Below are 25,985 nucleotides of genomic sequence, written 5' to 3'. Positions count from 1 at the left end.
GTTCTCTACAACAACAACATCATCATCATCATCTTCACTTCCATCTTACACAGGATCTGATAGTCCAACAGGTACGCTGCCTTCTCTCTTCTCTCTTTGAGATTCCCCTCTCTGCTCCGGCTTCCCGCTCCCCTCCGCCCTCCCTCCCGCTCCTCCTCCCTCCTCTGCCCTGCTCTCCCCTCCCCTTTACCCCTCCAATTCACAGCGGATCGTCTCCCAGTTCCCGCCCGGGCGGCTGGACCTGCGAGCTTGACGTCTGTTGTATTGGATTTACCCACTGCCTGACGTACTCGCTATACCAATCACCGGCCTGGACCCCCCTCCAAGAGACCTGTTTTACTGACGTGCGCTCCAAACATAGACGTCACTCCTGAAATCCCTACCAACTCGCATCGCAATAAGTCTTCCATTCTCCCGGAAGATATAACCTCTCGCACAACACCTTTAGAATCAAAGGTCCAGTCAATCAATCAAAATGGTATTCCTCACTCGCCCTCTCTGCCGCCTGGCAACAGGCTCGGCCGCCCGCTCGCTGTACACAGCTGCCGCCAGGACCCCAGCAAAGAGGCCCAGTCTCCTGTCCAGCGGCGCCGCGGCCCTCCGTCACAATCGTCTTGGGGATATCAGAATGCTAACGGACAAACGTGAAAAGGTCAAGGTTCTTCTTTGCCTGTACGACGGCGGTGAGCACGCCCGTGATGTCCCAGCTCTCCTCGGTACCACCGAGAACGAGCTTGGTATCCGCAAGTGGCTCGAGGACAGAGGACACACCCTCGTCACCACCTCCGACAAGGAGGGCCCCAACTCCGTCTTCGAGAAGGAGCTCGTCGATGCTGAGATCATCATCACCACCCCGTATGCTTCCCGCCCGCTCCCTCCCGCTCCGCTCCTCTCCACTCGACCACCTCTAACACACCCCTAGATTCCACCCCGGTTACCTCACCGCTGAGCGTCTTGCCAAGGCCAAGAAGCTCAAGATTGCCATCACCGCTGGTATCGGATCTGACCACGTCGACCTGAACGCTGCCAACAAGACCAACGGCGGTATCACCGTCGCTGAGGTCACTGGCTCCAACGTCGTCTCCGTCGCTGAGCACGTCCTCATGACCATCCTCGTCTTGGTCCGCAACTTCGTCCCTGCCCACGAGCAGATCCAGGCTGGTGACTGGAACGTTGCCGCTGCCGCCAAGAACGAGTTCGACCTCGAGGGCAAGGTCGTCGGTACCGTCGCTGTCGGCCGTATCGGTGAGCGTGTCCTCCGCCGTCTCAAGCCCTTCGACTGCAAGGAGCTCCTCTACTTCGACTACCAGCCTCTTAAGCCTGAGGTTGAGAAGGAGATTGGCTGCCGCAGAGTCGACACCCTCGAGGAGATGTTGGCCCAGTGCGATGTCGTTACCATCAACTGCCCTCTCCACGAGAAGACCCGCGGTCTGTTCAACAAGGACCTGATCGCCAAGATGAAGCCTGGTATGTCGTCGCCTAACCCCACACTCCTTCCCGCCCCGCACTTGCTAACCCCCACCCCCAGGATCTTGGCTCGTCAACACCGCCCGTGGTGCCATCGTCGTCAAGGAGGATGTCGCCGCCGCCCTCAAGTCCGGCCACCTCCGTGGATACGGTGGTGATGTCTGGTTCCCTCAACCCGCCCCCAAGGACCACCCTCTGCGCTACGCCAAGAACCCCTTCGGTGGTGGAAACGCCATGGTGCCCCACATGTCCGGTACCTCCCTCGACGCCCAGAAGCGCTACGCCGACGGTACCCTTGCCATCCTCGACAGCTACCTCTCCGGCAGACACGACTACCGTCCCCAGGACCTCATCGTCTACAAGGGAGACTACGCCACCCGCTCCTACGGACAGCGCGAGAAGATCAACGCCTAAATGCCCGCAACGCGACAATGACACCCTCAACCTTGACGAAACGATTGAACGTGTGTACACAGGAGGCTCGGGATATGGGATTTGGCATGGGATGGCATCGGTTTTACGACGGGTGGCGTCGCGGTCTAGCCTTGGTCTATATATGAACTGTATATAGGTGTGCTCCTTGTATATAGATATCGCTAGCCGTTGATTGAATCCAAAAAATACAAAAAAAAGAAAGTCTTCTGATATAGATGTGAAGAATTTCGAAAGAGTTTCGAATAGAGGTATGTATATATATACAGAGAGAGAGAGTAGATTACTATTCTACTTACCAGCTTTTAGTCTGGAATCCCGAGGTTATCCACAAGTGGGGATCGCTTCCTTCCATTTACCGCGGAGAAAGATGATAGTTGTGTTTTATCTATAAATATTTACCTTCCCTTTCCTCTCCTGTCCAATCCATCTACCTACCTACCTCCTTACCTACCTTACTTACCTACCTACCTAATACCCTACCCTACCCCCTCCTCATCCTACCCCTCTACCTTCAAACTTCAAACATCAAACTTCAACTCCTCATTATCACCTTTTATAACTTCTAACTTCCTCACTTTTCCCCAATCCTAACCCCAACCCTCCTCACCCCCCCCCCCCTTCAGAAGAAATGAAGTTTCATGCTGTGCGGCGCATTATTCTGAGAGGGCTTTTCTTTTTGTGGGGGGTGAGGTGGAAGGAAGGTGGGAGGAAGAAGGCAAGTGCATGTAGGAGAGTAGGTAAGGTAGGTACAGTGGGAATGGGGGGAATAGTCGGAGATTTCTTTTGGGGGGGAAAGGGGGGAAGGGGAACATGATGTATGTCCCTTTGCTGGCTGAAGTCGTTTCCTTACCTTACCTTACTTTACCTTACCTTACTTTACCTTACTTGTCTACTTTTTATTTGTTTGTGTGAAGATGATGGGATTGATGGGGTGGGGGTGCATAAAATAGGGGATTCGGGATATTGGTCTGTCTTGGTGGACTAGGGAAGAGCGGAGCGGGAGGGGGTTGGTTGATGATCTTGTGGATGGGTTTTCGAAGGCGAAGATATTTATATGAAAAAAGGGGCTTCTTTTGAGGGGGTGGTATGGTCATTTCAATATAGGTAAGGTAGGTAGGTAAGGTAGGTAGGTAAGGTAGGTAGGTATCAAATATTGACTCAAAGCAAACAAGTCCAGATCTTGCCAGTGAAGTTACTGCGAATACGAACTTTCATGGCGTCGGTGCTCGTCAATCCAGCGTGTCCGCCAGGGTCTATTGTTTTCAAGACTTGTGATGATGATGCATGAAGGAGATGGGGTGTGGTGTGGCGAGTGTTGGGCTCTGGGCTTCAAGTGAAGTAGGACTTCTCTGGAGGTGAAGATAAGATCACGTGACGATACCGTTTGAAGATGATAAGGTCCGTAAGGAAAAGGGGGTTTTTGAGAAGGGGGAAGTGATGAGGAAAGAAACAGAGATTCGGGATGGCAGAGTCAGCCCTGTCAGGATGCCATATTCGACGCGCAGACGACGTGGCAAGGAAGTTTGGGACCCGATCCTCAACTGCATGGCTTGACAGTGGAGTTGCTCTTCTCATGGAGACAGACGATGGCAACGGGCTCTGACTGAGAGGTGCCAATGAGTGATGGAAACGGGACATACAAATATGTTGCCGTGTAGGTAGGTATATACTTATACAAAGCGGACACAGCTCGAGTGCTCATGGCCGTGACTACTTGGCCACCGATGGGAAGAGGTCTACCAGATGCGACCCGATCGTATCGTCACTTGACATACTTTATATCACATAACATATCCCCATGCCGGGCTTTGCAGGTCCCGGATTCTGGAACCTCCATCCTCATCACAGCGTCTGTCTCGCACGAGCGGAATCACATGTGAAGGAGTCTGTTCTCTCTGTTCTCTCTCTGGTGCAGCGTCTTCTTTTGGGTACTTGTAGGCGAAGGACACACGACTGTGGGAGTGCCTTGCAGTACGTGCGTAGCATTGTATCATAAGGCAAGGACATACCGTTAGACCATGATCAACACGTGAACATGAAGCTGACGATGCATCTTTCTTTACCTTTACTCCTTACCGGCAACTGATTCCTGTGCAAGTCGATACCTTACTACAGTGACATCCATTTCCATCCCCTATTAGGTACCTTGTGCTCTTGTACATGGCCCATCCAACGCACGGCCGTTTTCTTCGGCTATGTTCGGTTATTGCAGCTGGACGGCAAATACCGGGAAAACGATCCCGACCCACCCATCTCTCTTGTGGTGGCAATCAAAGCCTCTGCGCGATATTTTGCGAAACGAGACGCCTTTGACGAGCGAACTACGATGCATTGGGTATCTTCTCTGGACGAGGGGAGATAATGCGGGATGGGTTCTGGAAAGTCTGGAAGTCTTGGAGGTCTGGAGGTCTGTCTCTCTTCTCCGCAATCCCACGCGCGCGCGCCCTTGGCTGGATCAGGTGCGGATGCGGATGCGGATGCGTGCAGATATCTATCTAGTATCTACTATTTATCCTAACCTGGCTATAGTTGTATACGCGGTTCCGCAACACGCGCGTGCTCCGTGTTCGACGTTGGAGAGTTCTCGACGATCATGACGCATTTCCCTCGATACCGCTTCGACCGGCCCCAACCGAGAGACCCAGACCCGACCAAGAGAGAGACGAAGGACAGGAGAACCAGCCAGACAAGAGAGGGATGCGTGGCCGAAGACCCGGTCGTCTGCGTTGCGGGCTGCTCTTCTCTTCCCTGTCTTGTCCCATCGTGGGCTGTGTGGCTCAATGGCTTCTCAATTTCTTACTTCTCTCCCTCCTCACTCACACACGACACAACACAACACGCAGCGATTATTCCCGGAAACCAGGACGTCGACGTCGGCGGGGGAAGAAGGCAATTCATTGGCCATGTGTGTGTGCCTGTCAGCTGCGGCCAGGTTCAGGATGTCTCTTCCCTTGAATCCCTTCCCTCCCTTCTTCTCCACAGCCCGCTACTCCGTTCTCGTCCGCACCACGCCTCTCTCAACACCACTAACACTAAGTACTCCGTAAGTACTCCAGAAAGCTGGAGAAGTGGGCTCTGGGCAAAGGTGGGCTGCACCCCTGCTGGCGCCCACATGACGCCGTTGTTTAATTATCTAATTCTCTTTTTGGTTATTTTTATTTGTATTTTTATTTTTATTTATTTTTATTTTTATTCTCATTTATTCTGGATTTCCACGGATTTCTCCCCTCATGCCTCCTCCTTGGCCTCTCTTTCCGATCTTCGCTCACTTCTCCTTCTCTCGCTCTTCGCCCTCCCCCTGGGAGCCAGCCGTCCATCACGATTCACGTCTCTGGAAATCAATTTCCGCAGAAGCCATCGTGTCCTGACTCCTGACTCTGCGCGACGCATCACAAATCCGGGCCTCGATGGCGCCGACTCGTCAGAGCCCGCAAGTCGGTCACTAGAAGAGGCATTAAATGATTACTTTGCACGGCGGCCCTTGGTAAGTTCCCCCGGTATTGGCCCAGCACGATTGTCAAATCCCTAGTACCGCAGACGTAGTGGAGAATACCCAGAAATCCAAACCCCCCGTGACCCGCCGCTGGGCCCAGGGGCGACTCGACTAAGCAGAGTCCGGGCTAGAAGGCCGACTCCTTTTTTTCTGCTGCGTAGCCTGCGTTAACTTGTTAAGTAGATAGTATTTTCTTTACGCGCCCTGCGATTCGTCCAGCGCCCTGGTCCATGTCGACGGGCTTAGCTCCAGCTCCATGTTTATTAATGGTTAATGGGCGCGCGTTGGGGGGGCGGGCGGCGGTGGTGGCACTCGATCTCATCCCTTCGACGGAGCATCTCTGGTTGAGCCTGCTGCGTGGGAAATGCTGGATGGCCATGCTGAGCAGTATTGTTCATGTATGTACGGAGCAATTGCTGGGAATAATCCGTCCGCATTTCCGCTTGTCCGCCGTCTCTCCTCTCCTCTCCTCTCCTCTCCTCTCCTCTAGACTCCTTGTCTTCATTACAAGGAACTCGACCCTAGGAATAGTCATCAGGACCCAATAATACCACGCAGAATACCACAGTGGTAAGTTAGCAACCCAACTACCCCTCGCCCCGTAACTGTAAGAGGCAATGCGGCGTGCCCCAGAGTAGTAAATAAGTAGTAATCGTCGAGGCTCGAAGGTTGAGGATCCCCCCCCCGTGCCGTGACTAGGGAGGCCCTCTCCTTGCCTCCTTGCTCACAACCAGTTTAGTTCCTCATACTCCACAATTTGCTATCTCCAGTGCTCCATAGTTCCATACGTTATAGTCCCAAACTCATAGGCCAGACACCGTAGTAGTCCATCCGTCCTTGTGTACCTTACCCGTTTCCCGTCCCAGTCCTCTCTGCCTTGCCCACGGCCTACACAGTACTTAAGCACCAGAGCCCCCCCACCCCACCGGCGACCCTTTTCCGGCTTGCTTGTTCTTTGAAGGCTCAGACTCTCCCGTCTTCTGGACAGCCAGTTGCTCTCCCCTTCCTCATCGACCTCTTCCGTAACTCCGTCTGTTCACTTCTCGGATTGCATCTGTTGTTCATCTGTCTGTCCTGTCTGGGCCAGCATCCGGCGTTGCTCCTTTTTTTCTCGCTTGACCCTTTGGCGCCCTTCACATCACATGCTGCCCATCCTCTGGTTCGTCCTCCTATGATATTCGCCTCGACCTGACCGGCTCGCCCTCTACCCCATCATGAGCCCCGACAGGAGCACCCCGATCGAGGGGAAGGACGCCCAGGACCCTCAATCACCGCCCTCGACCTCGTCCGCGTCGAAAAAACGAACGAGCACCGCTGCCGGGCTCGACAGCAATGGCAATCCCAAGCCCGTCAAGAGGAGAGCCGCCAAGGCCTGCGCTGGGTGCAGAGCCCGCAAGGTGCGGTGCGATGTGACCCAGAGGTATCATGTCACGGCGGACGGTGAGGTCACCTGTACGAACTGTGCGATGGACGGCATCAAGTGCGTGATCGAGGAGAGCAAACGGCGGAAGTGAGTACCGGTGCGAAGTCCCCGAGTGCGTGGGCTGAAAATACTGACCCGCGGCGAACCCAGGAAGCATCTCAATGCTGCCCCAGCTCCAACCTCCACCGCTGGCCAGACTCCCACCGCGGAGGGAGGCGCGCAGACCTGGCAGAAGGGCATCGTCAACCCCTCAGACATCGTCGGTGCTGAGGCGCGCAGAGGCAGCGGATCGATCCCCCTGTCGAATGACATCGGAGGCAGCGACCTCAATGCTTCCCAGCATGTGCCTCACTCAATCTGTAAGCACGAAGCACGAGCAGGAATCTGTGCATGCTGACCACCAGACCAAAACGTGAACCAGCAGATCAACAAGGGCGAGATCCGGCGGCGTCAGAGTTTTATCTCCTCGCCCTACGACTCGGATCCGACCTACGGGCTGCTCAAGTTGGCCTCCTTCCATGGCGACAGGACCGCGACGCGATTGGCATCACCGTCCATGCCTCCCGCGCCCGTGCTCAAGCACATCCTGCCGGACTATCTCAAACCTCTCCCGCAGCGGATGACCTCCGCCGACATCGATTACCTCTACGCGAAGGGCGCCCTCTCTATCCCCGACATCCCGATTCGAAATGCGCTCCTTCGGGCCTACATCGAATACGTACATCCATATATGCCCTTGGTCGAGATCCACGAGCTCCTCCAGATCATCGACGATGGGACTGGCGAGCCCGAGAAGATCAGTCTGCTGTTGTTCCAGGCCATCATGTTCGTGGGCACAGCCTTCGTAGATATGGACTTCTTGAGGGCTGCGGGCTACACGAATCGAAAAGCTGCGAGGAAAGCGTTTTTCCAGAAAGCTAGGGTGCGTACTGTGGAAGTGCCGTCTACAGTCTCTTGGCTAACTTCAGTAGGTTCTCTACGACTTTGACTACGAGATCGACCGCGTTTCCCTCGTCCAGTCACTCCTCCTCATGACATATTGGTACGAGACCCCGGATGACCAGAAAGACACATGGCATTGGATGGGTGTTGCGATCTCACTGGCACACACGATCGGGCTGCACAGGAATCCGGAAAACTCCAACATGGAGCCGAATAAGAAGAAGCTGTGGAAACGGATCTGGTGGTCGTGTTTCATGCGGGATCGTCTGGTCGCACTGGGCATGCGGCGCCCAACGAGAATAAAGGACGAGGATTACGATGTGCCAATGCTCACGGAGGACGATTTCGAGATCGCTCCGCTTTCTGATAGCATCACCATAATCCCGTCGGATTGCACACTGATCAGAGATGTGGACGCACAGAGGGAATTGGCACACATGTGCATTGCAAAAGCAAAGCTCTGTTTGTGCATCAGTCACGTCTTGGGCGCCCAATACTCGGTCTTGGTCCGGTGTCAAGGGATGCAAGGTCAGGAAGGCAGTACTCGCTCCAGCGTGATGCTCTTCCCCAAGAAATTGGATCAGACGGATGAGGTCGAGCGCTGTGATGACGAACTGACCCAGTGGGTCAACGAGCTTCCTGCTTGCTGTCAATATACCAATGAGATGGGCGTTGGAAACAGCGCCGCCCCTGTCTTCGTACAAAGAGCCCTGTTGCATATGGTATACTTCACCACGCTATCCGCATTACACCGACCTCAAGTTCTACCTTCGGCCGCGATCTCTCAACCTGAGGGCAGCCGGGAATTGCAAGATAGCTCGAGGAAAAAGGTCCGCGAAGCCTCACGAGAAATCACCCGCGTCTCCCAGGATCTGCACGCTCGTGGCCTCGAGCGGTACCTGCCTACGACCGGGGTCACTGTCCTTCTCCCGGCTATCATTATCCATCTCCTGGACATTAAGTCTTGTAACGATGACGCCCGCCAAGCTGCCATGGATGGTTTCTGTCAGTGCATGCTCGTACTCGAGAAGTTACGGGATAACTACGCGTCGGCAGATTTCGCTACCCAGTTCCTCGAGGCGGCAATCCGGAAAGCAGACATCGATGTCATGATGAGGAATTCGAACCACAGGATGCGACACGACAATGCCAAAGCCACCGAGATGCAGCACCGCTCCCGAGCGGCGCGCAGGACAACACCTCCTAGCGACGAGCACGGTATCGACATCGATCTCCAGAGCAGCGGCATGGTCGACATTGGCATCCCCGTGGGCCGGCCCGACAACCTCCACAACGCCATCTCGGCGCGCACGCCCGACAGCGAGAACGCCGTCTCAGGCGACCAGTTCGGCAACAGCAACATGAACGGCATGGAGTTCCCGACCATGGGCAACTCCCTCACGGGCGATGTCGACCTCAACGACTTCCTCACCTTCGACAACGGCAACGAGCTGTGGAACGTCCCGCTCGAGGAGGGCGCCCACGGCGAGAGCGGCGGCTTCATGGGCGACATGACCTGGATTGATCAGGCGCCCGGCTGGAGCAGGTTGAATAGCCCGCTGCCCGAGGTGGTGCAGCCCGATGGGCAGGACCTGTTTGGCAATAACGCGTCGACAGAGGCGAGACCTCTCGCGTAAGCAAGGAAGGAGGGTTGGGATTTGGGTTGGTAAATAGGGGGCTTGGGAATCTTGGATAGGTCTTGGTGGTCCGGGGCTTGGCGTATGGATGGATGGATGAATGGATGGATGGATTTGATGGGTATTGGAGGCTATTTTTTGTTTTCTCTTTGGGGGGGGGGGCGCAATGATGGCAGGTTCAAGCCCCGCGCCATATATATATGTTTTGATGATGAAACTACATGTAAAAAGTTTGAAATCGACAGCTTTGTTATGATGAATTGATTTGATTGATTGAATTGCATATAGTGTTCTTGAATTGAAGCACTCTCCCTGTCTGAATGAGACTGAGATGCTGGCTGCCTCGTAATATCTGAGGCCTCTGTCGTATGATTCTCAACTTCTCACTACTATCACTCCATCATCGCTCGCCCTTAACAACATATCCCCTTGTCTAAGGTATTCATCCATCCTCTGGCCATCTGCATTCAGCCTCCCCAGCCCCTCCCATCACTTCCCCCCCTTTCCCTCCCCTCCCCTCCTCTACCCCCTAAATCATCATCTTCAGCCATCCCATCCCGACTTTCCTCTCCTCTATTCACATACCAATCCAAACCAATCCATAATCCAATAACCCATCCCTCTCCCTCTCCACACCCCCCTCCCAACTCACCCCCTCCCCCTTCCCCTCCCCCTTCCCCTTCCATTCTTCATCTTCTCCCTATCTATAAACTCCCTAATCATACCCTGCAAAGCCTCATTTCTACGTGTTATAAGCAACACATCAGCTGTTGTGATCGTGCTGCGTCCTGCGTGCGCGGCGAAGGTTTCGAGATCTGTCGCTATGTTTTCTAGATGGGGGAGGTGTGTGTTAGTTAGTGTTAGTGTTGGAGAAGCGGTTTGTTTGGGAAAGAAGGGGGGGAAGAGGGGAAAGGGGGATAAGAGGGGAGGTACCGATCTGCATCCATACCATCTCAGTCAAAGCACCGATGAACTGAGGCGTAGCATTTGTGTTTAAACGCAATGATTCTTCATCGACGATCTTGCCGACTGAGAACCAGAGGGAGGCTTTGAGTCGCTGTGAGGTCACAGTGGGGGTTAGTTCAATGTGCTGTGCTGCGATGTGTTGGGGGGAGAAAAAAGGGGGGAGGGGTAATAAAACGTACATCGCGAAGTGCATCATCCATTTGATCTGCCATTCTTCTTTTCCTTTCTTGCTGATTTATTTACTGGATAAATAAATGGTGTTGTTCTTTTGCTTCACCCCAGGAGTTGGAGAGAACGCGTTGTTTGCAGAGGGTGACGCGCTTCCCGAGGTTCAACCGAACGGCCCGGTGGTCTCAGTAATTAATTTCTGGCCTATTCAGCCTTATGAAAAGAAGTCGGAAAATTCCCTAGAGTGAAGAAAGAAAGCAATTTCCCTACCTACTACTTCCTCTCTTCACCAACGCGGAATTTCTTGAGGTTCGAATTACGGATTATCGGTGCGGCTGGGAAATCGATTGTTTAGAAGGAAAGGGAGAAAAGAAGAAAAGGAAAGGAAATAAAGAATCCGAATCTGCCACATTACGCCTCATTAAGCCACCTATCTATCTATTCTATCCATTCATCCGCCTACTCACTCTCCTCTCTATCAAAGATGGTCGACATCATCGAGGACTACGTGGTGTACTTCCTCAAGCGATTCATCTACAATGTCACGCACGCCTTCACCAACATGAACTCGTACCGCTGGATCCGGCTCGTGACGGTCGTCTGCGCGTACTTCCTCATCCGGCCCCTTTTCGTGAAGATCGGGAAGAAGATCCAGGACCGGCAGCTCGCGAAGCAGCGCGCGGCCGACGCGGCGGGCGTCGCGGCGAAGGCGAAGATCAGCCCGAATGCGCTGAGGGGGCTCGAGGACCCGGCGGACGAGCAGGAGAGCGGCGAGGATGAAGAGGAGCAGGAGGCGGACAAGACGACGTCGGGCGCCGAGTGGGGGAAGAAGGCGCGCAAGAGGCAGAGGCAGATGTTGAAGAAGATCGAGGAGCAGGAGGCCAAAGTCTTGGAGGACCCGTCGTTCGGGCCCGGGGACAAGGATATCTTGGAGCGCTTGGTGGATTATAAGGAAGGGGAGGATGGATGGTGATGCCGATGGTTGATGGGGGAGAGAGGGATGGATGAATAAGATCTGGGGGGAAGAAGATCATTGTACACATAGTTGTATACCACCTACACATACATACATAATACAGGACGCGGTTGGAACCCTCAGGTCGGAGAGTTGTGTCTCGAGCCGTCGACGTGATTGGTCTGCAGTCCCAGCTCTATGCCTGTGAGAGATGAAACAAAACCATCCTGATTCCTACAATAATATCAAGACCACCACACCTTGGATTCCTCATAAGAACTGCCCGAGAGCAAGCAATCGTGTGGGAGAAGCCAAGCAGACGTGGGAGCTGGCAAGACAAGGCTTGAGATCATCCATCTCCCCAGGAACAGACACCAGGTAATTCGCTGGGACAATTCGGAATATATATCGACTTTGCGGGAGGACATGCAGACCATCATGCAGATATGCGCCCCGGTATTGTATCATAGACCAGACCATAACATAGCCACAGCTTACAGTGCCATACATACATATCAGCTATCCCGTCTCACGCAGACGGCGTTCCCTTCCCCACCGCTCTTTGATCGCTCTTTTCTCGCATTCGTCGAATTGTGTGAATTAGATCGAATCGGATCTAAACCCCATCTCTCTCACCCTCTCAGCCTCTCCATTCTGTTCGTTAAATGTCCCGATCAGATGTCACTGTGGAGTCGTGAGGGGCATCAATCCAACGGCATCGCATCCCTCCATCCAACAAGCTTGCGCCTCAATCCCGTCTCCTCACAAGGGGAATCCTGCACCTCTAAACTTCCAACTCCAAACACCATCTCTTCTCAGCCAACAATCGCGCCGTGCGAGCTGCGTTCTTATCCATCTTTCCCTATAATAATGTGAACGGCGCATCAGACACACGCTTCCAGAATTTTGTGCGTTTTATTCTTCGATTCTATGGCCTGCCCTTGCCACTGGATTGCTTCCCACCTCCACTAGATCGGTCTCCATCATGGAGACCACTCAGAGACGAGATGTGAATGAGCTTCTGGTCAATGGATACTTCAAGACAGCCAGAGGAAGGAGTCCCTCGTGGTCAGTCGTCCGCGGCGCGAACCGCAGTATATTTATAACTTTGTATCATCGCAGCTAACCATCGTACAGCTCTACCCCCCAGTCGGCCTCTACCAGCTCGCCGTCCTTACTGAGACCTACTGAATATGCCATCCCTCCTCGAGTCCGGAGCCCGAGTCGAGGACCTCGTGGACGACCACCGCCACGACCAACAGTCGAAGACGAGGCTGTCTCGCTGGCGAGAGAGTCGGGTCGCCCCGCCGTTACATCCAACGATCCTCCGCTGCGGGGCACCATCGACCAGCACCCGATCATTCTCGAGGCGGACGTCACATCAGCGGAGGCCACAAGATTACACGCATCGCCTCCATGTGCAAAGGAGGACGACAACCCGGAACGGCGCTTCGTGCTGCTTCCAAAAACCGACAACACGTCGGATCGTAAGGATGCGAACGTTCCAAAGGGCGCGAGCCGACCGACAAAACAACCAGAGCCATTGAAGGAGAGCCTCCATCGGCGACGTAGCAGACAAGATCTGCCGGCTCTGCAGACGAAAGTCCCGCGGGATATACCACCGCAGTTCCGGAGAAGCTCATCAGCTCAATCGGTTGGTTCTGGAGACCGCGACCTGACACCAAAAGCAACCTCGTACTCTCGAACACACGGCGAGTTGCTTTCACCAGATGTGCAGAGGTTTCCGAAGGATTCTTTCCCGGCTTCTAGTCCACGACAGCATGTGGAAAGTTTTGGAGGCAGATCAGCCACTCCGTCCAGCGCCAAACGAGCCAGCGGGACCCCTCTGCAAGAGAAACGCAGTAGTAGCAGTTATGAAACCGGCAGCAGATTGAGGCGGGATTCCAACGATAAGTTAACAAGATTGCAGCAATTATCGGAGGAGGACTATGGTCGTCGCAGAGACAGGCGTTCATCTCCACATTCGAGCAAGCTGTCGGTAGATACAGACCGCCGACGTTCTGGTAGATCCCTATCACGCTCCGGCCGACATTACTATAGCAGTGACTCGGACACCGGGGATAGTGATTCGGAGAGGAGTCGTAGACGTCGTCACCGTCCTCATCAGCATCACAGACACCGGGAACTTCAAGCGGAGGAGGATGACCGATATCGAGGATCCAGGTCCAACAGATCGTCTGGCGAATTCAAACCTGCTAGCAGGAAATACTCTTCTCCGCTGCCTTCTCCTAAAGCATCTCCAATCCAGTTGCCTAGGGTCGACCGAGAGAGAGCAGAGACATTTCCACAAAGGAGTGGTAGTCGAAGCCCTGTCGATGGACCCGTGTCCCCCTTTTCCTTTGCCCCTGATACACCACGGTCCTCGGCCGATCGACTGAACCCAACGGATTCCCCAATCGCTCGACCAAGATCGCGGCAGGCAAATCCAATTCCCATACCCGGCGCAAAGACATACCCACCACCACCAGAATCTCTTCCAGTGGCTACACCACCGAGAACTGACCCTTATACCCCAATCGAAAATCGCCGAACAGTGCCACTTACTCAATATGATGATACGAGAAACACAAGCGCAAGACCAGCACCTCCATCTCCATATTGGCAACCTCCTCCCTTTCAACCGCCTCCGTCAAAGACGGACAATCCAGTTGGTTCATATCGTCGATTATCGGAGGACCTTGAGAGTGGCAGCATCGCGCCACTTCCTACCTGTCCCCGGACTACATTTACTCGTGGACGTAATGACTGGCTGACATTACCTCAATGCCCATCCTTTGATATCTGCCCTTCTTGCTTTGACTCGACAATAGCGCCCACGGAATTCCGCCGCTTCTTTATCCAAGCCCCGCCTCGACCACCAGAAGCAGAAGTCATATGTGATTTTGGTAGCTCACCATGGTATCGAATTGCCTGGCTCTTAACGCGTAAGGAGCGTAGGCGAGACCTGAATCTCTTCTATGGGCTAGCAAATGTCGCCGCGACTGCTCCCCAATGTCTTGGAAAGCATGAAGCAGTGCGGCAATGGCATTTCCTCGTGGATCCGAAGACCAGGACCCCGATTCATAATTTCAACGTCTGCTCCAGTTGCGTCAAGAGTATAGAGATCCTATTGCCGCCTATCAGGGGAATCTTCATGAGGGATCCAAACAGACCAATGGGCCCCGCACGCGTCTGCGATCTCCGGTTTGACAGCAAGCGCTTCATCCAATACTTCGACACGCTCGAGCTCACAGCCGACCGAGCAGACGAGCAAGACGCCCCTCCCGACACGCGCGCCCTCGTGAGCCTCGCAAAGCGAATGGCCCTAGTCCCCGAATGCCAGCGCGACCGCGACCTGACCGACCGACCGTGGAACATCATGACCCAACTCCCCGAGTTCACCGTCTGCGAAGAATGCTTCGACGACGTGGTCTGGCCCGAACTCGAAGACGAAAAGGCCATTCCCATGATGTTCAACAAAGCGCTCCAGCGTCTCCCTAAAGCCTCCTGCCAGCTCTACTCACCGCGCATGCGTGCCCTCTTCCGCGCCGCCGTCGACGCAGACGACTTTAAACTACTGGCTGCGAAAGCGAGAGAGCGCAAAACTGTCGAGATGGCATATAAAGCGAATATGGAGAATCTGAAGAGGCAGGCTAGTCTCGGCATGCTTGATCCGCAGCTGGCGAATATGGAAATGCGGCGCGTGGAGGAGGAATGGCGGAAATGGGAATGAAAAATGAATGAATGGGCTTAGAGGCTCGTTGTGTAGATTATGAATATATGAATAAATGAATATATCAATGAATGAATGAATGAATGAATGAATGAATAGATAAATGATTGGTTGATCGATTATAGATACCTTACAATACCGAGACGGATATATATCGCAGTTTCAGTGGGTTAGCCAGGCTGGTAAGTTTATGTTGAGAATCAATCATTTCATTTCATCTGATTGATAGCTTTCTTATGTAACGTAATGCAACGCAATGCAAGGTGACGACTAAGCAGCGATGCTGGGGTATCAAAAGTCCTAGATGCCTCATGCTTCCTTGCTCCATACGCCTCGTGAAATCCATGCATGTTTAGGGTCCAAAGAAAAGAAGAATCAAGACCTTGAATGAACGAAACCGCAACTCTGTGGACTCCAGAAGAACGCCGCGCCGATGAGGAAGCCAAGCTAAGCATCAGCGGATCTATGAGAGGACTGCTCGACCGACTTGTCACCCGACCCCGTAGTGGAAGAGGCGCTGTTGTTGAGCTCCAGACGCGCAATCGTGTCCTGGATAGCCTTGAGCTTCTCGGCGTCCGTGGCTGGCTGGGGGGCGTACTTGCGGCGCTCGGCCTCGCTGTTGAAGATGACGGCCAGCGCTGAACGGAGACCGGCGAGACCGCACGCCTGGATGTAGTCGTCGTCGATGACCACGCCGTCGCGCGAGTCGCCTTGGGTCTTGGCGTAGATGCGGCCGAAGCGTATGAGCGTGGCCCTCTCGGCGGGAGTGACGACGTCAGACAGCATTATCTTGTTGAGGGAGTCGCGGAGAGGGTACGTGCCGGTGATCATGCCCTGTGGATGTAGGTAGTTAATAGCTGGATCTCTAGATAAAATTATAGGTAAAAGTGAATGAAGTATGGTTGTTGATCAGGAAGACGCGATTCAAGATGAGAGGAAAGAGATAGGGATACTGACCTTGAATCTGCCACCAGCGAAGTTCATGTCCTCGATACCGTAGGAGAGGATGACGCGGACTTGATGGTACCAGTTCTCGGCGTCTTCGGTGATGTTTGTCAAGATGCCGTACATGGGGAAACACAACTCGGGCTCCATGGGCTCGGTGACATCGTATGGCTCGAAGGTCTTGGCTTTCTTGCGATTCTTTCCACCTGCATTGCCGTCACCGGACTTGGCTGCAACAGGCTTGGCCGCAGCAGACTTGGTTTCATCAGACGGGCCTGCCTCATTTTCCTGCTGGGCTTGCTTGAGCTTCTGGGAAGCGTAGTAGGCGGAGATATTCTCAATATCAACTGGGGTTCCAGGTCCAGTCGGGGTTCCAGATGCAGTTGGGGTTCCAACCTCAGTTGGGCTTCCAGGCGCACTGCCATGAGAGGTAGTGCCCTCGGACTTGAGCGGCTTGAGGGTGATGCTGGACTGCATCGTGCTGGCAGTTGGGGTGGGTGATGGGAGTCTGTTGATAGCTGAGGGAGTCAGATCGCACAAGCTGGATGGGATGTTTATACTTACTAGCTCCAGGAGCCTCGTTCTCACCAGGTGCTTCAGACATCCTGCTTGAATTAGCGAAAATTAACCGAGTGAGATATGATCAAATACTTGTCTTGTGTTGATGGGAAGAGGCAGTGGTGATGGTTTGTGAGGTGCTGAACACAACGTAAGTTGTGGTCGAGCAGGATGAAAAATGAAGGAAGAAAGAAGAGGAGGAGAGCTAACAACAGAACTTATTTATAGTAAGAATTAGGAGAGGTGATGCTCGAAACTACCATCGTGAACCATCCGTATCCAATAGCAAGGCTCGACTGAACCTACACCGCGGGGTCTACCTAACGCTGGGGTTTCGATCTCGAACAACGAAGCAAAAAAGTTTAAAGATATGAAGACACAGAGACTTTGATATATGGGTTCAGGTTCAAGGATCATATTTAAGTCTCCAAGGTCAGTACGCTATGCATCCAACTTGGGAGTTATGTCGAATGACTCTGGGGGCTGATGCGATTAAGGCTAGATTGACGTTTAGAGTAGAGAATTCCCTAAGATTCATGCATAATTCAACATCAATCCAGAAAAGAGGCCCAGCTTGAGCCTTATCTTCCTGGTTCTTTGCTGCCACTGCGTTCTGTCTGTGGATTTCTGCTGTATCCCTTCATTAGGAGGAATGGGATTAGGTAGACAATCCATGATATCCTAGCAAATATTAAACATAGAAAACTATAATGTCTTCCACCCATCCTTGATGGAGCAGAGCTGTATGCTGGTGTCGGATTTGGTTAAAATTTTCGCCATGATCATTACCAGCTCAGCACCCTTTGTCTTTTACCACAGATATCAAACGGGCAGGTGCACTGGTGAAAACCACACTTGAAGTCTCTTTCACACCTGAGCAAGATCGCAGAGTATCATCAAAACGACATCTCATTATGAATTCTGGTTGTATACGCATATATATTGCCATGAAGTCGACGAGACATGTCGTCCAGTCTGTGCACTTGGCCCGTGCATGGATCATAGCGGCGGCTCGTCCCGAAGGAGCGCCTCTTCTTATTTTCTCCTTTATCCCTCTACTACTATATTAACCTCCATTCCCTCAGGGTACAAAGCAGCTATTGTTATAACTTATGAAATCATTGCGCTGGTCATAAAGAGCCATTTCGTCAAGCCAGATATCTGCCTTGTATCAGCAATTTTGTTGTGGTATTAGAAGCCTGAGGCACTGACTGGCAGCCACTCATTAGACCGGGGTATCTTAGTCAGCCCCCACAATGAGATCAGCGATATCGATTCCATCCAAGAATCCATCTCGTCGTGACCCGCATGCGTATACTACATGATAGCGATACCATTGTTACGATCAATGCCAATGTTCAGCTCTCTCCCTCAGACCAGTAGCCATTCTGGTATGAGTGACCTCGCTTTCTCCCTGGGTCTCGTGGCTGCTCGCAGCCCTACCGATCTAGTCCTAAATTCTAGGACACTCCGGCCTCTCACCTATTCGTTTGCGTCTCTAGATCCGTCCTGATCATCTGGAATAATCTGCTATCCTCACGCTCTACTACACGCCCGCCATTTCTTCACGATGTCGTCCTTATCCTCGTCCTCGTCCCCGTCCTCGTTCTCTTCTTCTGCTCGCCACAGCCATTCTGCACACTCCTACCCAGACACCCTTGAATATTCTGTCCCACCCAAAAACACTCTGAAAGCCCCTGACGACTCTATTCCACGGCCTGAAAACATCTTCTCTCTGTCGCAGTCCGAAGAACTGGTCGAGTTACACATGGAGCGCTCCAACGGGCGCACCGTACAGATATTCGACGCGAGCGATCGGGAAACTGAGATTGGGGGTCTCAAATGCACGACTGGTATTACGAATATGAATCTTTATAGTATGATAGAGGTTTGGGTATTCTTGGATGGGGAATATACGATTTCAAACGAAAATGGTGTTACAATACAGAAGGACGGCTCTCAACTCCAGCCTGGCAAATATTATATACATTCTACTCGTACGTCTTTATTCACAGCACCTTTCTCTAGCTAACCCACTAGTAGATCCCCTGCAAATCAATAACGAAGTGCCGCTATTCCGTGTTCAGTCTCAAGGTAGTGGAACTCGTATCCCAGCATTTGGAAATGCCGTCCGTTTGCGAGACAATCGATGTATTGTCACACAAGAAGAAGTCCCTTATACTCCTGATCCTAATTGGTCCGGTTTTGAGGCAGCGCATATCTTCCCGTTGGCTCATCAGACTCACTGGGTCAATCAAAATTATGGCCGCTGGATAACCGTCCCCTCAACTACAGGAGGTTCTATCAACTCCGTACAAAATGGACTACTGCTTCGCGCCGATATACACCAGCACTTCGACGGGTATTTTTTCTCCATAAACCCTGATGTATGTATATATAATCTTTGTAAAGATACAGCAGCTAATCCTTTTAGGATAATTACAAGATTGTGGATTTTGGGCGTATTCTTAAGGGTAATGCTGGAAGGCATCTTGACCAAACATTTCTCGATAATCCGCAAAGGCCACCAGACGAGCTTTTGCGGTGGCACTTCCGACAAGCCGTGCTTGTTAATATGAAGGGTGCTGGGGAGCCCGTGTTCGAGCACGATTTTCCACCTGGCTCTGATATAGTTGGTAGTATTCTCAGGGGCCCAAAGGCTGCTGAGAGGATGGAGTTCGAGTTGTTCGATCGTCTCGCTGTTCAATTGGATTTGGCCGAGTAGAGGCAGCGTAGGCAAAGCCTACACATGTACTGTGGTCCGGAGAACCCAGTGTTCAAGTCTCGAACGTTTCCTGCTGTTTGTGATTTGCCGGATGCGTCTCCTCCGCAACTCAACCTCAGTAATAAGGGCTGGAGCTGGCTTTGATAGCGACTCGCAATGGAGACCAAAAGTTCAACATACCATGCCGTGGTATCTAATCGTTTTACATGTTCTGTTTGCCGCAGTTTTAACACAGCCAATAGATAAGTATGATTTAAGGCCTTTACTGTCGCTGTCTAGACCCGATTTTCAACCATCAATTGCTCTCCCTTCTCCCTGTAGTCAGTCGGTGGCACAGAGACCTCCTCAGTTCTCACAGCAGCTTTTCTATCAAAGTTCCCATCACCCCCACCAGCTTGATCAGCAGCTTTTCTATCCAAGCTCACCACAGAAGTGGGCCTAGAGGTATGCCCCTGTGTCCCAATCGTCAGGAATGGAACGAAGACTAACCCTGCAGCAGCCGCCGCAACAGTAAACCAGAACACCATCTTGTACGGCCTGACCGCCGTCTGTAATGCAGCAGTACCCGCAGATTCCGCATTGTAGATACTAGTAGAGATCCCCAGACCGATCGCGGCGCAAAGCCTGTTAACCGTGTTGAAGATGCCACCCGCGAGCGATTGCTGTGCAGGAGGCAGAGAAGACATCACATACATCTAGATATCGTCAGCAAGGGTCAGATGTGGAGGAGGGTGGGAGGAGCTTACATTCGCCACGTTAAATTGAAGATCGGCTCCGATAACGCAGAAAATTAATGACGGGAAGATAAACGCCCAATAAGAACTATCTTCCTTCATGGTGGCAAGGAGGATCGCGGCAAGCAGGTACGAAAGCGCGCCAATCCCTGTCAGGAGCTTGTTGCTGACGCGGTGCAAGATTAATCCTGCGACGATGTTCACCAAAATCCCCCCTATTGCTGTGGGGAGAAGATGCACCGCTACTCCAAGGGAGGAGAACTTGAGGACATTCTGCATATAGAGAGATAGCCAGAAAGAACTCGTAGTAAAGCTCATATAGCCCAGAAGCACAATTGTGTTGATCTGAAATGTTGATTAACAAGTACCTAGGCAACATTGCGGGCATCTCAGCTTACCAGGGAAAAGTTTCTATCTTGCCATATTCGCAAGGGCATCAGGGGATGCTTTACGAATGACTCCCATCCGATGAAAGTGCCAATCAGAGCTACACCTACGAGGAGTAGTACAATCACGTACGAGGTTTTCCATCCACTTGGAGCATCGCCTGCGATTCTGTCCCAGTCAGTGGATGGATCGCCAGGGTCGGGCAAGATAACCTACGTCAAGGAAGAGCAGAATAGCGCAATACCGGCCATACTCAGAAGAATTCCAAACAAATCGAACCTCTTTATCGTTCCAAGTGTGAATTTTTCAGTCTGAGCCTGCGTCCCCGGGACCGTCCAAATAGCAGCAACAAAAAACACCACGTATATGATTGCCAGTAGATAGAATGACGATCTCCAGCTAAATATATGCGCCGCGACACCGGAGAAGATGGTGCCCATCACGAAACCAACAGGATTGCCCGCACTGAAACATGCAAACGCCATGTTCTTCCTTTTCGACGGTTGCTCATATGCTGCGCCCAGAATGCCCACGGCGGGAGGGACGGCAGCGGCTGACCAGAGGCCTAATATGCCAGCCAGAATGTCAAGATACATGGCATTTGTAGCGAAACCAGTGACGAGACTCGAGACCGCAAACGCTCCCATGCTCAAGATGAGCAGAGACCGGCGACCAAAGGTGTCGGCCACCTTGGCGAAAAAGAGAAGAAGCGCACCGGAGCTCAGACTATAACGGTATGAGAAAGCAACTCCTTTCAATATGTAAGGTAGAGAGGACGCACGAGGAAGAAGCGGTGATCCACGTGATCTGAGCAGATGTCATGTGAAGACTTCGACCGATGGGAGCAGTGATCACAGTACATATGCCATTCAGAAAGGACGACATCCCAATCGACATCGTGGCCGTCAAGACAAACAGACACTCTTGGAGCGTCGATTTGAAGCATTCGGGGCGTTTCCCGCGAGTAGGAGCCTCTTCGACGAAGGGCGGTGATGATCCTGTTCGCGCCTCGGCAGGGGCCATTGCTGATGAGAGATGGTAGAATTATGGCAAAGCAATCCCTGATGGCCCCAGGCGGTTCCAGAGGCCCCAGCTGTGAAGATCAAACCTCGAGGCCTGCGACTTGAGTCTCTGGGATGGATGGATGATATATGATGAGGGCTAAGGCATTGTACCCTGTTCGCCGCTGTTTTAAGTTAGCCAATGAGGACGTAAGGTACCTTAAGGTTTGAGGGGCTTTGGCCGGTGCTTACAGATAAGGTACTGTCTATAGCGTCCACCGTCACAGCTTTTGATGGAGGTCGAGATGTCTCCCCAGATTGCATATATAAACATTTACACTGATGGTATCTACAATATCACCGCTTCTTTGTATTAGCAGATGCTGTCCTCTTCACTTCCCATTTCTCCCACCCTGCCTGGCATAAATCCTCTTCCACCACCAGGTCTCTCATCCTGAAGAGTCTCACAATGCAAAGATCGAGTGCCCATCTAACCAGCCCAACCTGCCTAGCTGCAGTCGTAGCCAGGAACCATGCCACAGCAGTGATCACCCCCGCCAAGCAACCGACCAACACCTGCTTCGGTGTATGATAACTCAGATAAACCCTACTCCATGCTACCAGCCCCGCTCCCACCAACGCCAACCCACTCAACCCAAGCCTCGCGCCCATTGACAGCGGGGTATGCGACGGTGCGGGGCTCTTGGGCACATGTCTGAAAAGCAAGAACAGCGCCAGGGACACGGAGAAGAAGGCCACGAACTGGGCGTGCGAGCTGGGCATCCCGTAGCCCTTTCCATGCATCTGCCGCGGGCGCTCCTCCTTCAGGATACGCTTCAGCGCGAAGTTTAAGGCTTCGCAGGCCAGCTGCCCGGCGAACATGAGCAGGATCTCGATCTCGCGCGTCGACCATATCAGGGTTGCGTAGACGACGCAGAGGCCTTGGGGAACGAGCGCGAGCCACGCGCAAAGATAGGATATGGGGTCGTTGGGATCCTGGGGAGAGGGGGTTAGGAGGGTACTTTGCAATAGGGGAGGTAGCTCAATACTCACATAGTGGACGTGGGTCAGGGAGAGAGAAGCCAGGGGAGTCGGGTCTGCCATGGTTGGTAGAGAGGGACGATGAATCTGGAGGTGGAGAAGATGGTGGAAGGTTCAGCATCACCGGCTCAATCTTTCAAAGAGCTGTGAATTATTGTAGGAGCTCCATTACCTTGTGGTGCCTTCGAAGTGCCGGTCTAGAACTGATTGATGTCGCTTGGCGTCGCAAAGCGGTGGATAGAACGTTCCTTAAAGCAGCACCGGAGTCTGGCATAAGGCAGCCACGTTCCCCACATAAGGCGGCGGGCCCCCATCCATAAAGCGGCTCTCCCAAATAATTTATCACCTTCCCTGTCAACACCAGGTCCCCACCATTGCCTAAGCCGCATGTGAGTCCTCGCCGATTCAACATCCTCTTGCTCTCAGTTTCTTCGCTCGTTGGCAAACATATATTAACCCATCGCCTATGACAGTAGACTCGTCCTCCGAAGCAGAAGTCGTCCCTTTGTCGCGGATCGGCCGGTGACATTCTGCCGACTATGGAGGACCAACGTGAAGTCGAGCTGGGCTGTATCGCAGCCATCTTTCCCGAGCTCGTTTTGGGGCCCCAAGATTCCTTCTCTGCTTCTCTGGAACTTCCAGTGCACCCGGGGAATCCAGTCAAGGTTGTCTTCCCAGCTTCTGCTCAGGGCTTCGTTCCTGATACGCCTACCCCGCCACAGTCCGACAATTCGAGTTCCGACGGCCAGGCTACCCCCAACCCTGCGAACAATGTCGAGTCTCACGATCTGTCGTATCTTCCGTCACTTCAACTGCATATTGTTCTACCGGAAGGATATCCTGCGACTTCGCCACCGCGATTCGAACTCTCTACGGAGCCAGAGTGGCTGTCGAGAGCTTATCTCGACGAGCTTCAGGCCAAGGGAGAACAAATGTGGGAGGAGGTAGGGCATACCGAGGTGGTCTATGAATATATCGACTCGCTCCAACAAGCTGCTGAAAATGCGTTTGGTTACGTGGAGGGGAAGGTCTTGGAGATCCCCCAGGAATTCAAGATTGCTCTGCTGGACTACGATATCAAGGCCACGCAGGCCGCTTTTGATAAGGAAACCTTTGATTGCGGCGTCTGTCTTGGTAAGATAACATCTGCTCAGTGAATGCACTTGGCTAACTATTTTCCAGATCCAAAGAAGGGTTCGGTTTGCCACCGGATGATTGACTGTGGTCATGTATTCTGTGTTCAGTGCCTGCAGGACTTTTACAATAACGCGATTACGGAGGGTGACCTCGTCTCGGTACGGTGTCTGGCGCCAGACTGCGCGAAGAAGCGCGCTGAAGCACAGCCGTCGAAGAAGTCTCGAAAGCCGAAGACTCTCAGCCCGAGTGAATTACTACAGATTCCACTGGAACATGAGATGGTCACACGATACGTCAAATTGAAGCACAAAGCAGATCTGGAGTCCGACAAGAATACCGTCTATTGCCCGCGGAAGTGGTGCCAGGGTGCTGCCCGATCGAAGAAGCATCGAAAGCCAGACGGGTTCGAGGTGATCGAGTCAGATGATGAGTCAGATGCGGAGGAGGATAGCAAGAAGTTCCGTGCAGGGAGAGATCTGCTCTCTGTGTGCGAGGATTGTTCTTTTGCTTTCTGCAGTAGATGCTACCAGGGTTGGCATGGCGAGTTCACGCTCTGCGCACCGAGAGCGAACAACGGCGAGCTTACGGAAGAGGACAAGGCTTCATTGGAGTACCTCAAGTTACATACGACACCTTGCCCGACATGCGCTGCTCCAGCTCAGAAGACTCATGGCTGCAACCATATGATCTGCTTTAAGTGTAACACGCACTTTTGTTATCTCTGCTCTGCATGGCTTGAACCGTCGAATCCCTACAAGCATTACAACGAGGTTAACACTGGTTGCTACATGCGTCTTTGGGAGCTGGAGGCTGGAGATGGAGATGATGTGGGGATTGGTTACGCAGGAGGGGCTCAGGCACCAGAACCAGAGGATATTATTGAGATTGTCTCAGACGATGAACTTGATGATCTGGAAGGAGGGCTTGCAGATGTTGGTCCTCGGGGTCCCGAATTGCTGAATGGGGCGGGCGATGTCAGAGATGGACGGGCACCCCCGGCGGAGGCATTGCACAACGAAGGTGTCGAACGTGTTGTCGGTGATAACAATCAACCGGCACCAGTTCCGGAGCCACCCGCGCAACAGCTACAACGTGAAGGCCCTCTTGTACTCCGGATCAATGCCGTACCACAACCCGCACCCACTGTCGCTGCTGTCCCTGATCCCCCACAGCCCGCTCAGCCCGCTCAGCCCGCTCAGCGTCATCGACAGCAGCGCCGGGGGAACCCAAATCGTCGAATCGATCATCGACCCGCGGACGTCAGACAAGCAGGACCACCTGGTGGACGAGGACGGGGTTTACGACCACAGCAGCCAGCTGGAAGAGGGCAGGCTCGCGATGTGGCTGCGGCTCAGGCGCAGGAGGCGGCGCATCAACAGTGGCTGCAGAGATTCGTTCAGATGGCACTAGTGGACGAGGAAGACCAAGTTGAGTGGGATAGTGATGATGAGGATGCTGCTGCGTGGGAGATACCTGTTCGATGAGGATCGCTATCAAAGCATGATATGAATGCATTTCTTGAGTGGAGTTGGAGGAAATTCTGCATAGCGACGGCGTTTGTCTGGCATTTTGCAAATACACGGGGGCGATACAACTTCAAGCTTACGTGAAGATTGGCTTGCATAAGATATTCCTGTTGGGAGATAATAGAACACAGTTGCATCAATCCTGTCTTTGTTGGCTGAATTTTCCACACTTGGCTCACAGAGTCTCAGGCCACCTATTATTATTCCTCAACTGACCTCTATTCAAAGTTTGTATAGCCTTCCCTCAGCCCTTCATAGTTATAGTCCGCTTCATTTCACAAAGGCATGGTATCTTCGTGATACGCAGCCTTCTCTTCATTCAATGCCCTGGTTCACGAGAGGCTTCACCGCTCCCGACTAGCTCAGCTGCGACGATATTCGGTTGAAGGTTTCTTTCTTTCTCGTCGCGCTTAAGAGCCTCCCTTTCTAGGATCTGGGGACTCTAGTATATAAGAACGTCGAGTGTTTTACATCTGTTCTGGGTGAGTCTCCTGGTGTGGTTGCTCATCACTGAACGGAATTTGAAAAGGATAAGAGTGATGAATGGAAAACTGTGATAAAATGCAACGGAAATCCTCGAGAACTCGCTGCTGCATATAATTCCCGATATCAGTAATGTAAGGTAGTGGTATCATTTATAAGTGGTTCAGTTTCCCTATCTCGGTCAGAAACACGAGTAGGTGGTTATTAAACGCGTATCGATCAATTACAA

At 52.6% G+C, this 25,985-nt stretch overlaps 12 protein-coding genes across 12 annotated transcripts; 7 read left to right on the top strand and 5 right to left on the bottom strand.

Moving 5' to 3' along the window:
• Positions 1-628: 628 nt before the first annotated feature.
• Positions 629-1,881, top strand: M430DRAFT_95204 (hypothetical protein; the record flags this gene model as incomplete). The annotated part of the gene is made up of 3 exons (XM_024869878.1): positions 629-855; positions 923-1,467; positions 1,529-1,881. 3 exons carry the CDS (start codon positions 629-631, stop codon positions 1,879-1,881), a joined length of 1,125 nt encoding a protein of 374 aa, XP_024724054.1.
• A 645-nt stretch (positions 1,882-2,526) lies between these two features.
• On the bottom strand, positions 2,527-3,019 carry M430DRAFT_33164 (hypothetical protein). The gene has a single exon (XM_024866309.1). It carries the CDS (start codon positions 2,994-2,996, stop codon positions 2,799-2,801), a length of 198 nt encoding a protein of 65 aa, XP_024724053.1. The 5' UTR covers positions 2,997-3,019; the 3' UTR covers positions 2,527-2,798.
• Positions 3,020-5,528: 2,509 nt separating this feature from the next.
• Positions 5,529-6,104, top strand: M430DRAFT_202357 (hypothetical protein). The gene has a single exon (XM_024864255.1). It carries the CDS (start codon positions 5,626-5,628, stop codon positions 5,941-5,943), a length of 318 nt encoding a protein of 105 aa, XP_024724052.1. The 5' UTR covers positions 5,529-5,625; the 3' UTR covers positions 5,944-6,104.
• A 505-nt stretch (positions 6,105-6,609) lies between these two features.
• M430DRAFT_16172 (hypothetical protein) lies at positions 6,610-9,397 on the top strand (the record flags this gene model as incomplete). Its single annotated transcript, XM_024863407.1, has 4 exons — positions 6,610-6,905; positions 6,969-7,177; positions 7,223-7,740; positions 7,790-9,397. The coding sequence occupies 4 exons, from the start codon at positions 6,610-6,612 to the stop codon at positions 9,395-9,397; spliced, it is 2,631 nt and encodes an 876-aa protein (XP_024724051.1).
• Positions 9,398-9,676: 279 nt separating this feature from the next.
• M430DRAFT_202333 (hypothetical protein) lies at positions 9,677-10,795 on the bottom strand. The gene is made up of 4 exons (XM_024864253.1): positions 10,543-10,795; positions 10,331-10,454; positions 9,960-10,227; positions 9,677-9,869 (listed from the first exon to the last, which is right to left on the bottom strand). Exons 1-3 carry the CDS (start codon positions 10,573-10,575, stop codon positions 10,046-10,048), a joined length of 339 nt encoding a protein of 112 aa, XP_024724050.1. The 5' UTR covers positions 10,576-10,795; the 3' UTR covers positions 9,677-9,869; positions 9,960-10,045.
• Positions 10,796-11,018: 223 nt separating this feature from the next.
• Positions 11,019-11,474, top strand: M430DRAFT_79322 (hypothetical protein; the record flags this gene model as incomplete). Its single annotated transcript, XM_024869585.1, has 1 exon — positions 11,019-11,474. A coding segment is annotated over one exon (456 nt), but the record flags the coding sequence as incomplete, so codon positions are not given.
• Positions 11,475-12,012: 538 nt separating this feature from the next.
• Positions 12,013-15,253, top strand: M430DRAFT_133893 (hypothetical protein). The gene is made up of 2 exons (XM_024862321.1): positions 12,013-12,554; positions 12,624-15,253. Exons 1-2 carry the CDS (start codon positions 12,472-12,474, stop codon positions 15,217-15,219), a joined length of 2,679 nt encoding a protein of 892 aa, XP_024724048.1. The 5' UTR covers positions 12,013-12,471; the 3' UTR covers positions 15,220-15,253.
• A 367-nt stretch (positions 15,254-15,620) lies between these two features.
• On the bottom strand, positions 15,621-16,629 carry M430DRAFT_202298 (hypothetical protein). The gene is made up of 3 exons (XM_024864251.1): positions 16,391-16,629; positions 16,177-16,344; positions 15,621-16,053 (listed from the first exon to the last, which is right to left on the bottom strand). Exons 2-3 carry the CDS (start codon positions 16,312-16,314, stop codon positions 15,667-15,669), a joined length of 525 nt encoding a protein of 174 aa, XP_024724047.1. The 5' UTR covers positions 16,315-16,344; positions 16,391-16,629; the 3' UTR covers positions 15,621-15,666.
• Positions 16,630-18,653: 2,024 nt separating this feature from the next.
• M430DRAFT_94747 (hypothetical protein) lies at positions 18,654-19,447 on the top strand (the record flags this gene model as incomplete). Its single annotated transcript, XM_024869857.1, has 2 exons — positions 18,654-19,109; positions 19,157-19,447. 2 exons carry the CDS (start codon positions 18,654-18,656, stop codon positions 19,445-19,447), a joined length of 747 nt encoding a protein of 248 aa, XP_024724046.1.
• A 185-nt stretch (positions 19,448-19,632) lies between these two features.
• M430DRAFT_33161 (hypothetical protein) lies at positions 19,633-21,691 on the bottom strand. The gene is made up of 5 exons (XM_024866308.1): positions 21,350-21,691; positions 20,785-21,294; positions 20,580-20,736; positions 20,194-20,526; positions 19,633-20,142 (listed from the first exon to the last, which is right to left on the bottom strand). The coding sequence occupies exons 1-5, from the start codon at positions 21,589-21,591 to the stop codon at positions 19,723-19,725; spliced, it is 1,662 nt and encodes a 553-aa protein (XP_024724045.1). The 5' UTR covers positions 21,592-21,691; the 3' UTR covers positions 19,633-19,722.
• Positions 21,692-21,926: 235 nt separating this feature from the next.
• M430DRAFT_95389 (hypothetical protein) lies at positions 21,927-22,673 on the bottom strand (the record flags this gene model as incomplete). Its single annotated transcript, XM_024869888.1, has 2 exons — positions 21,927-22,565; positions 22,623-22,673. The coding sequence occupies 2 exons, from the start codon at positions 22,671-22,673 to the stop codon at positions 21,927-21,929; spliced, it is 690 nt and encodes a 229-aa protein (XP_024724044.1).
• Positions 22,674-23,149: 476 nt separating this feature from the next.
• M430DRAFT_16165 (hypothetical protein) lies at positions 23,150-25,231 on the top strand (the record flags this gene model as incomplete). Its single annotated transcript, XM_024863406.1, has 2 exons — positions 23,150-23,744; positions 23,793-25,231. 2 exons carry the CDS (start codon positions 23,150-23,152, stop codon positions 25,229-25,231), a joined length of 2,034 nt encoding a protein of 677 aa, XP_024724043.1.
• Positions 25,232-25,985: the final 754 nt, after the last annotated feature.

The sequence above is a fragment of the Amorphotheca resinae genome (genome assembly GCF_003019875.1).
Source record: "Amorphotheca resinae ATCC 22711 unplaced genomic scaffold M430scaffold_2, whole genome shotgun sequence".
Lineage (NCBI taxonomy): Eukaryota > Fungi > Ascomycota > Leotiomycetes > Helotiales > Amorphothecaceae > Amorphotheca > Amorphotheca resinae.
Note: the sequence above shows the minus strand (reverse complement) of the source record. Positions and strands in the feature narration are given on the sequence as shown.

What these genes read in the sequence shown, in the direction of transcription:
- M430DRAFT_33164 (XM_024866309.1), bottom strand. Translation starts at nt 2,996, where the DNA reads ATGACCATACCACCCCCTCAAAAGAAGCCCCTTTTTTCATATAAATAT.
- M430DRAFT_202357 (XM_024864255.1), top strand. Translation starts at nt 5,626, where the DNA reads ATGTCGACGGGCTTAGCTCCAGCTCCATGTTTATTAATGGTTAATGGG.
- M430DRAFT_202333 (XM_024864253.1), bottom strand. Translation starts at nt 10,575, where the DNA reads ATGGCAGATCAAATGGATGATGCACTTCGCGAT. An exon ending in TGGATGATGCACTTCGCGAT is followed by an intron (nt 10,455 to 10,542) that starts GTACGTTTTATT and finishes GTGACCTCACAG; the next exon opens with CGACTCAAAGCCTCCCTCTG. An exon ending in GATGGTATGGATGCAGATCG is followed by an intron (nt 10,228 to 10,330) that starts GTACCTCCCCTC and finishes TCCCCCATCTAG; the next exon opens with AAAACATAGCGACAGATCTC.
- M430DRAFT_133893 (XM_024862321.1), top strand. Translation starts at nt 12,472, where the DNA reads ATGGAGACCACTCAGAGACGAGATGTGAATGAGCTTCTGGTCAATGGA. An exon ending in AGAGGAAGGAGTCCCTCGTG is followed by an intron (nt 12,555 to 12,623) that starts GTCAGTCGTCCG and finishes ACCATCGTACAG; the next exon opens with CTCTACCCCCCAGTCGGCCT.
- M430DRAFT_202298 (XM_024864251.1), bottom strand. Translation starts at nt 16,314, where the DNA reads ATGGAGCCCGAGTTGTGTTTCCCCATGTACGGCATCTTGACAAACATC. An exon ending in TCGCTGGTGGCAGATTCAAG is followed by an intron (nt 16,054 to 16,176) that starts GTCAGTATCCCT and finishes CTACATCCACAG; the next exon opens with GGCATGATCACCGGCACGTA.
- M430DRAFT_33161 (XM_024866308.1), bottom strand. Translation starts at nt 21,591, where the DNA reads ATGGCCCCTGCCGAGGCGCGAACAGGATCATCACCGCCCTTCGTCGAA. An exon ending in AAGATAGAAACTTTTCCCTG is followed by an intron (nt 20,527 to 20,579) that starts GTAAGCTGAGAT and finishes TCAACATTTCAG; the next exon opens with ATCAACACAATTGTGCTTCT. An exon ending in TTCAATTTAACGTGGCGAAT is followed by an intron (nt 20,143 to 20,193) that starts GTAAGCTCCTCC and finishes GACGATATCTAG; the next exon opens with ATGTATGTGATGTCTTCTCT.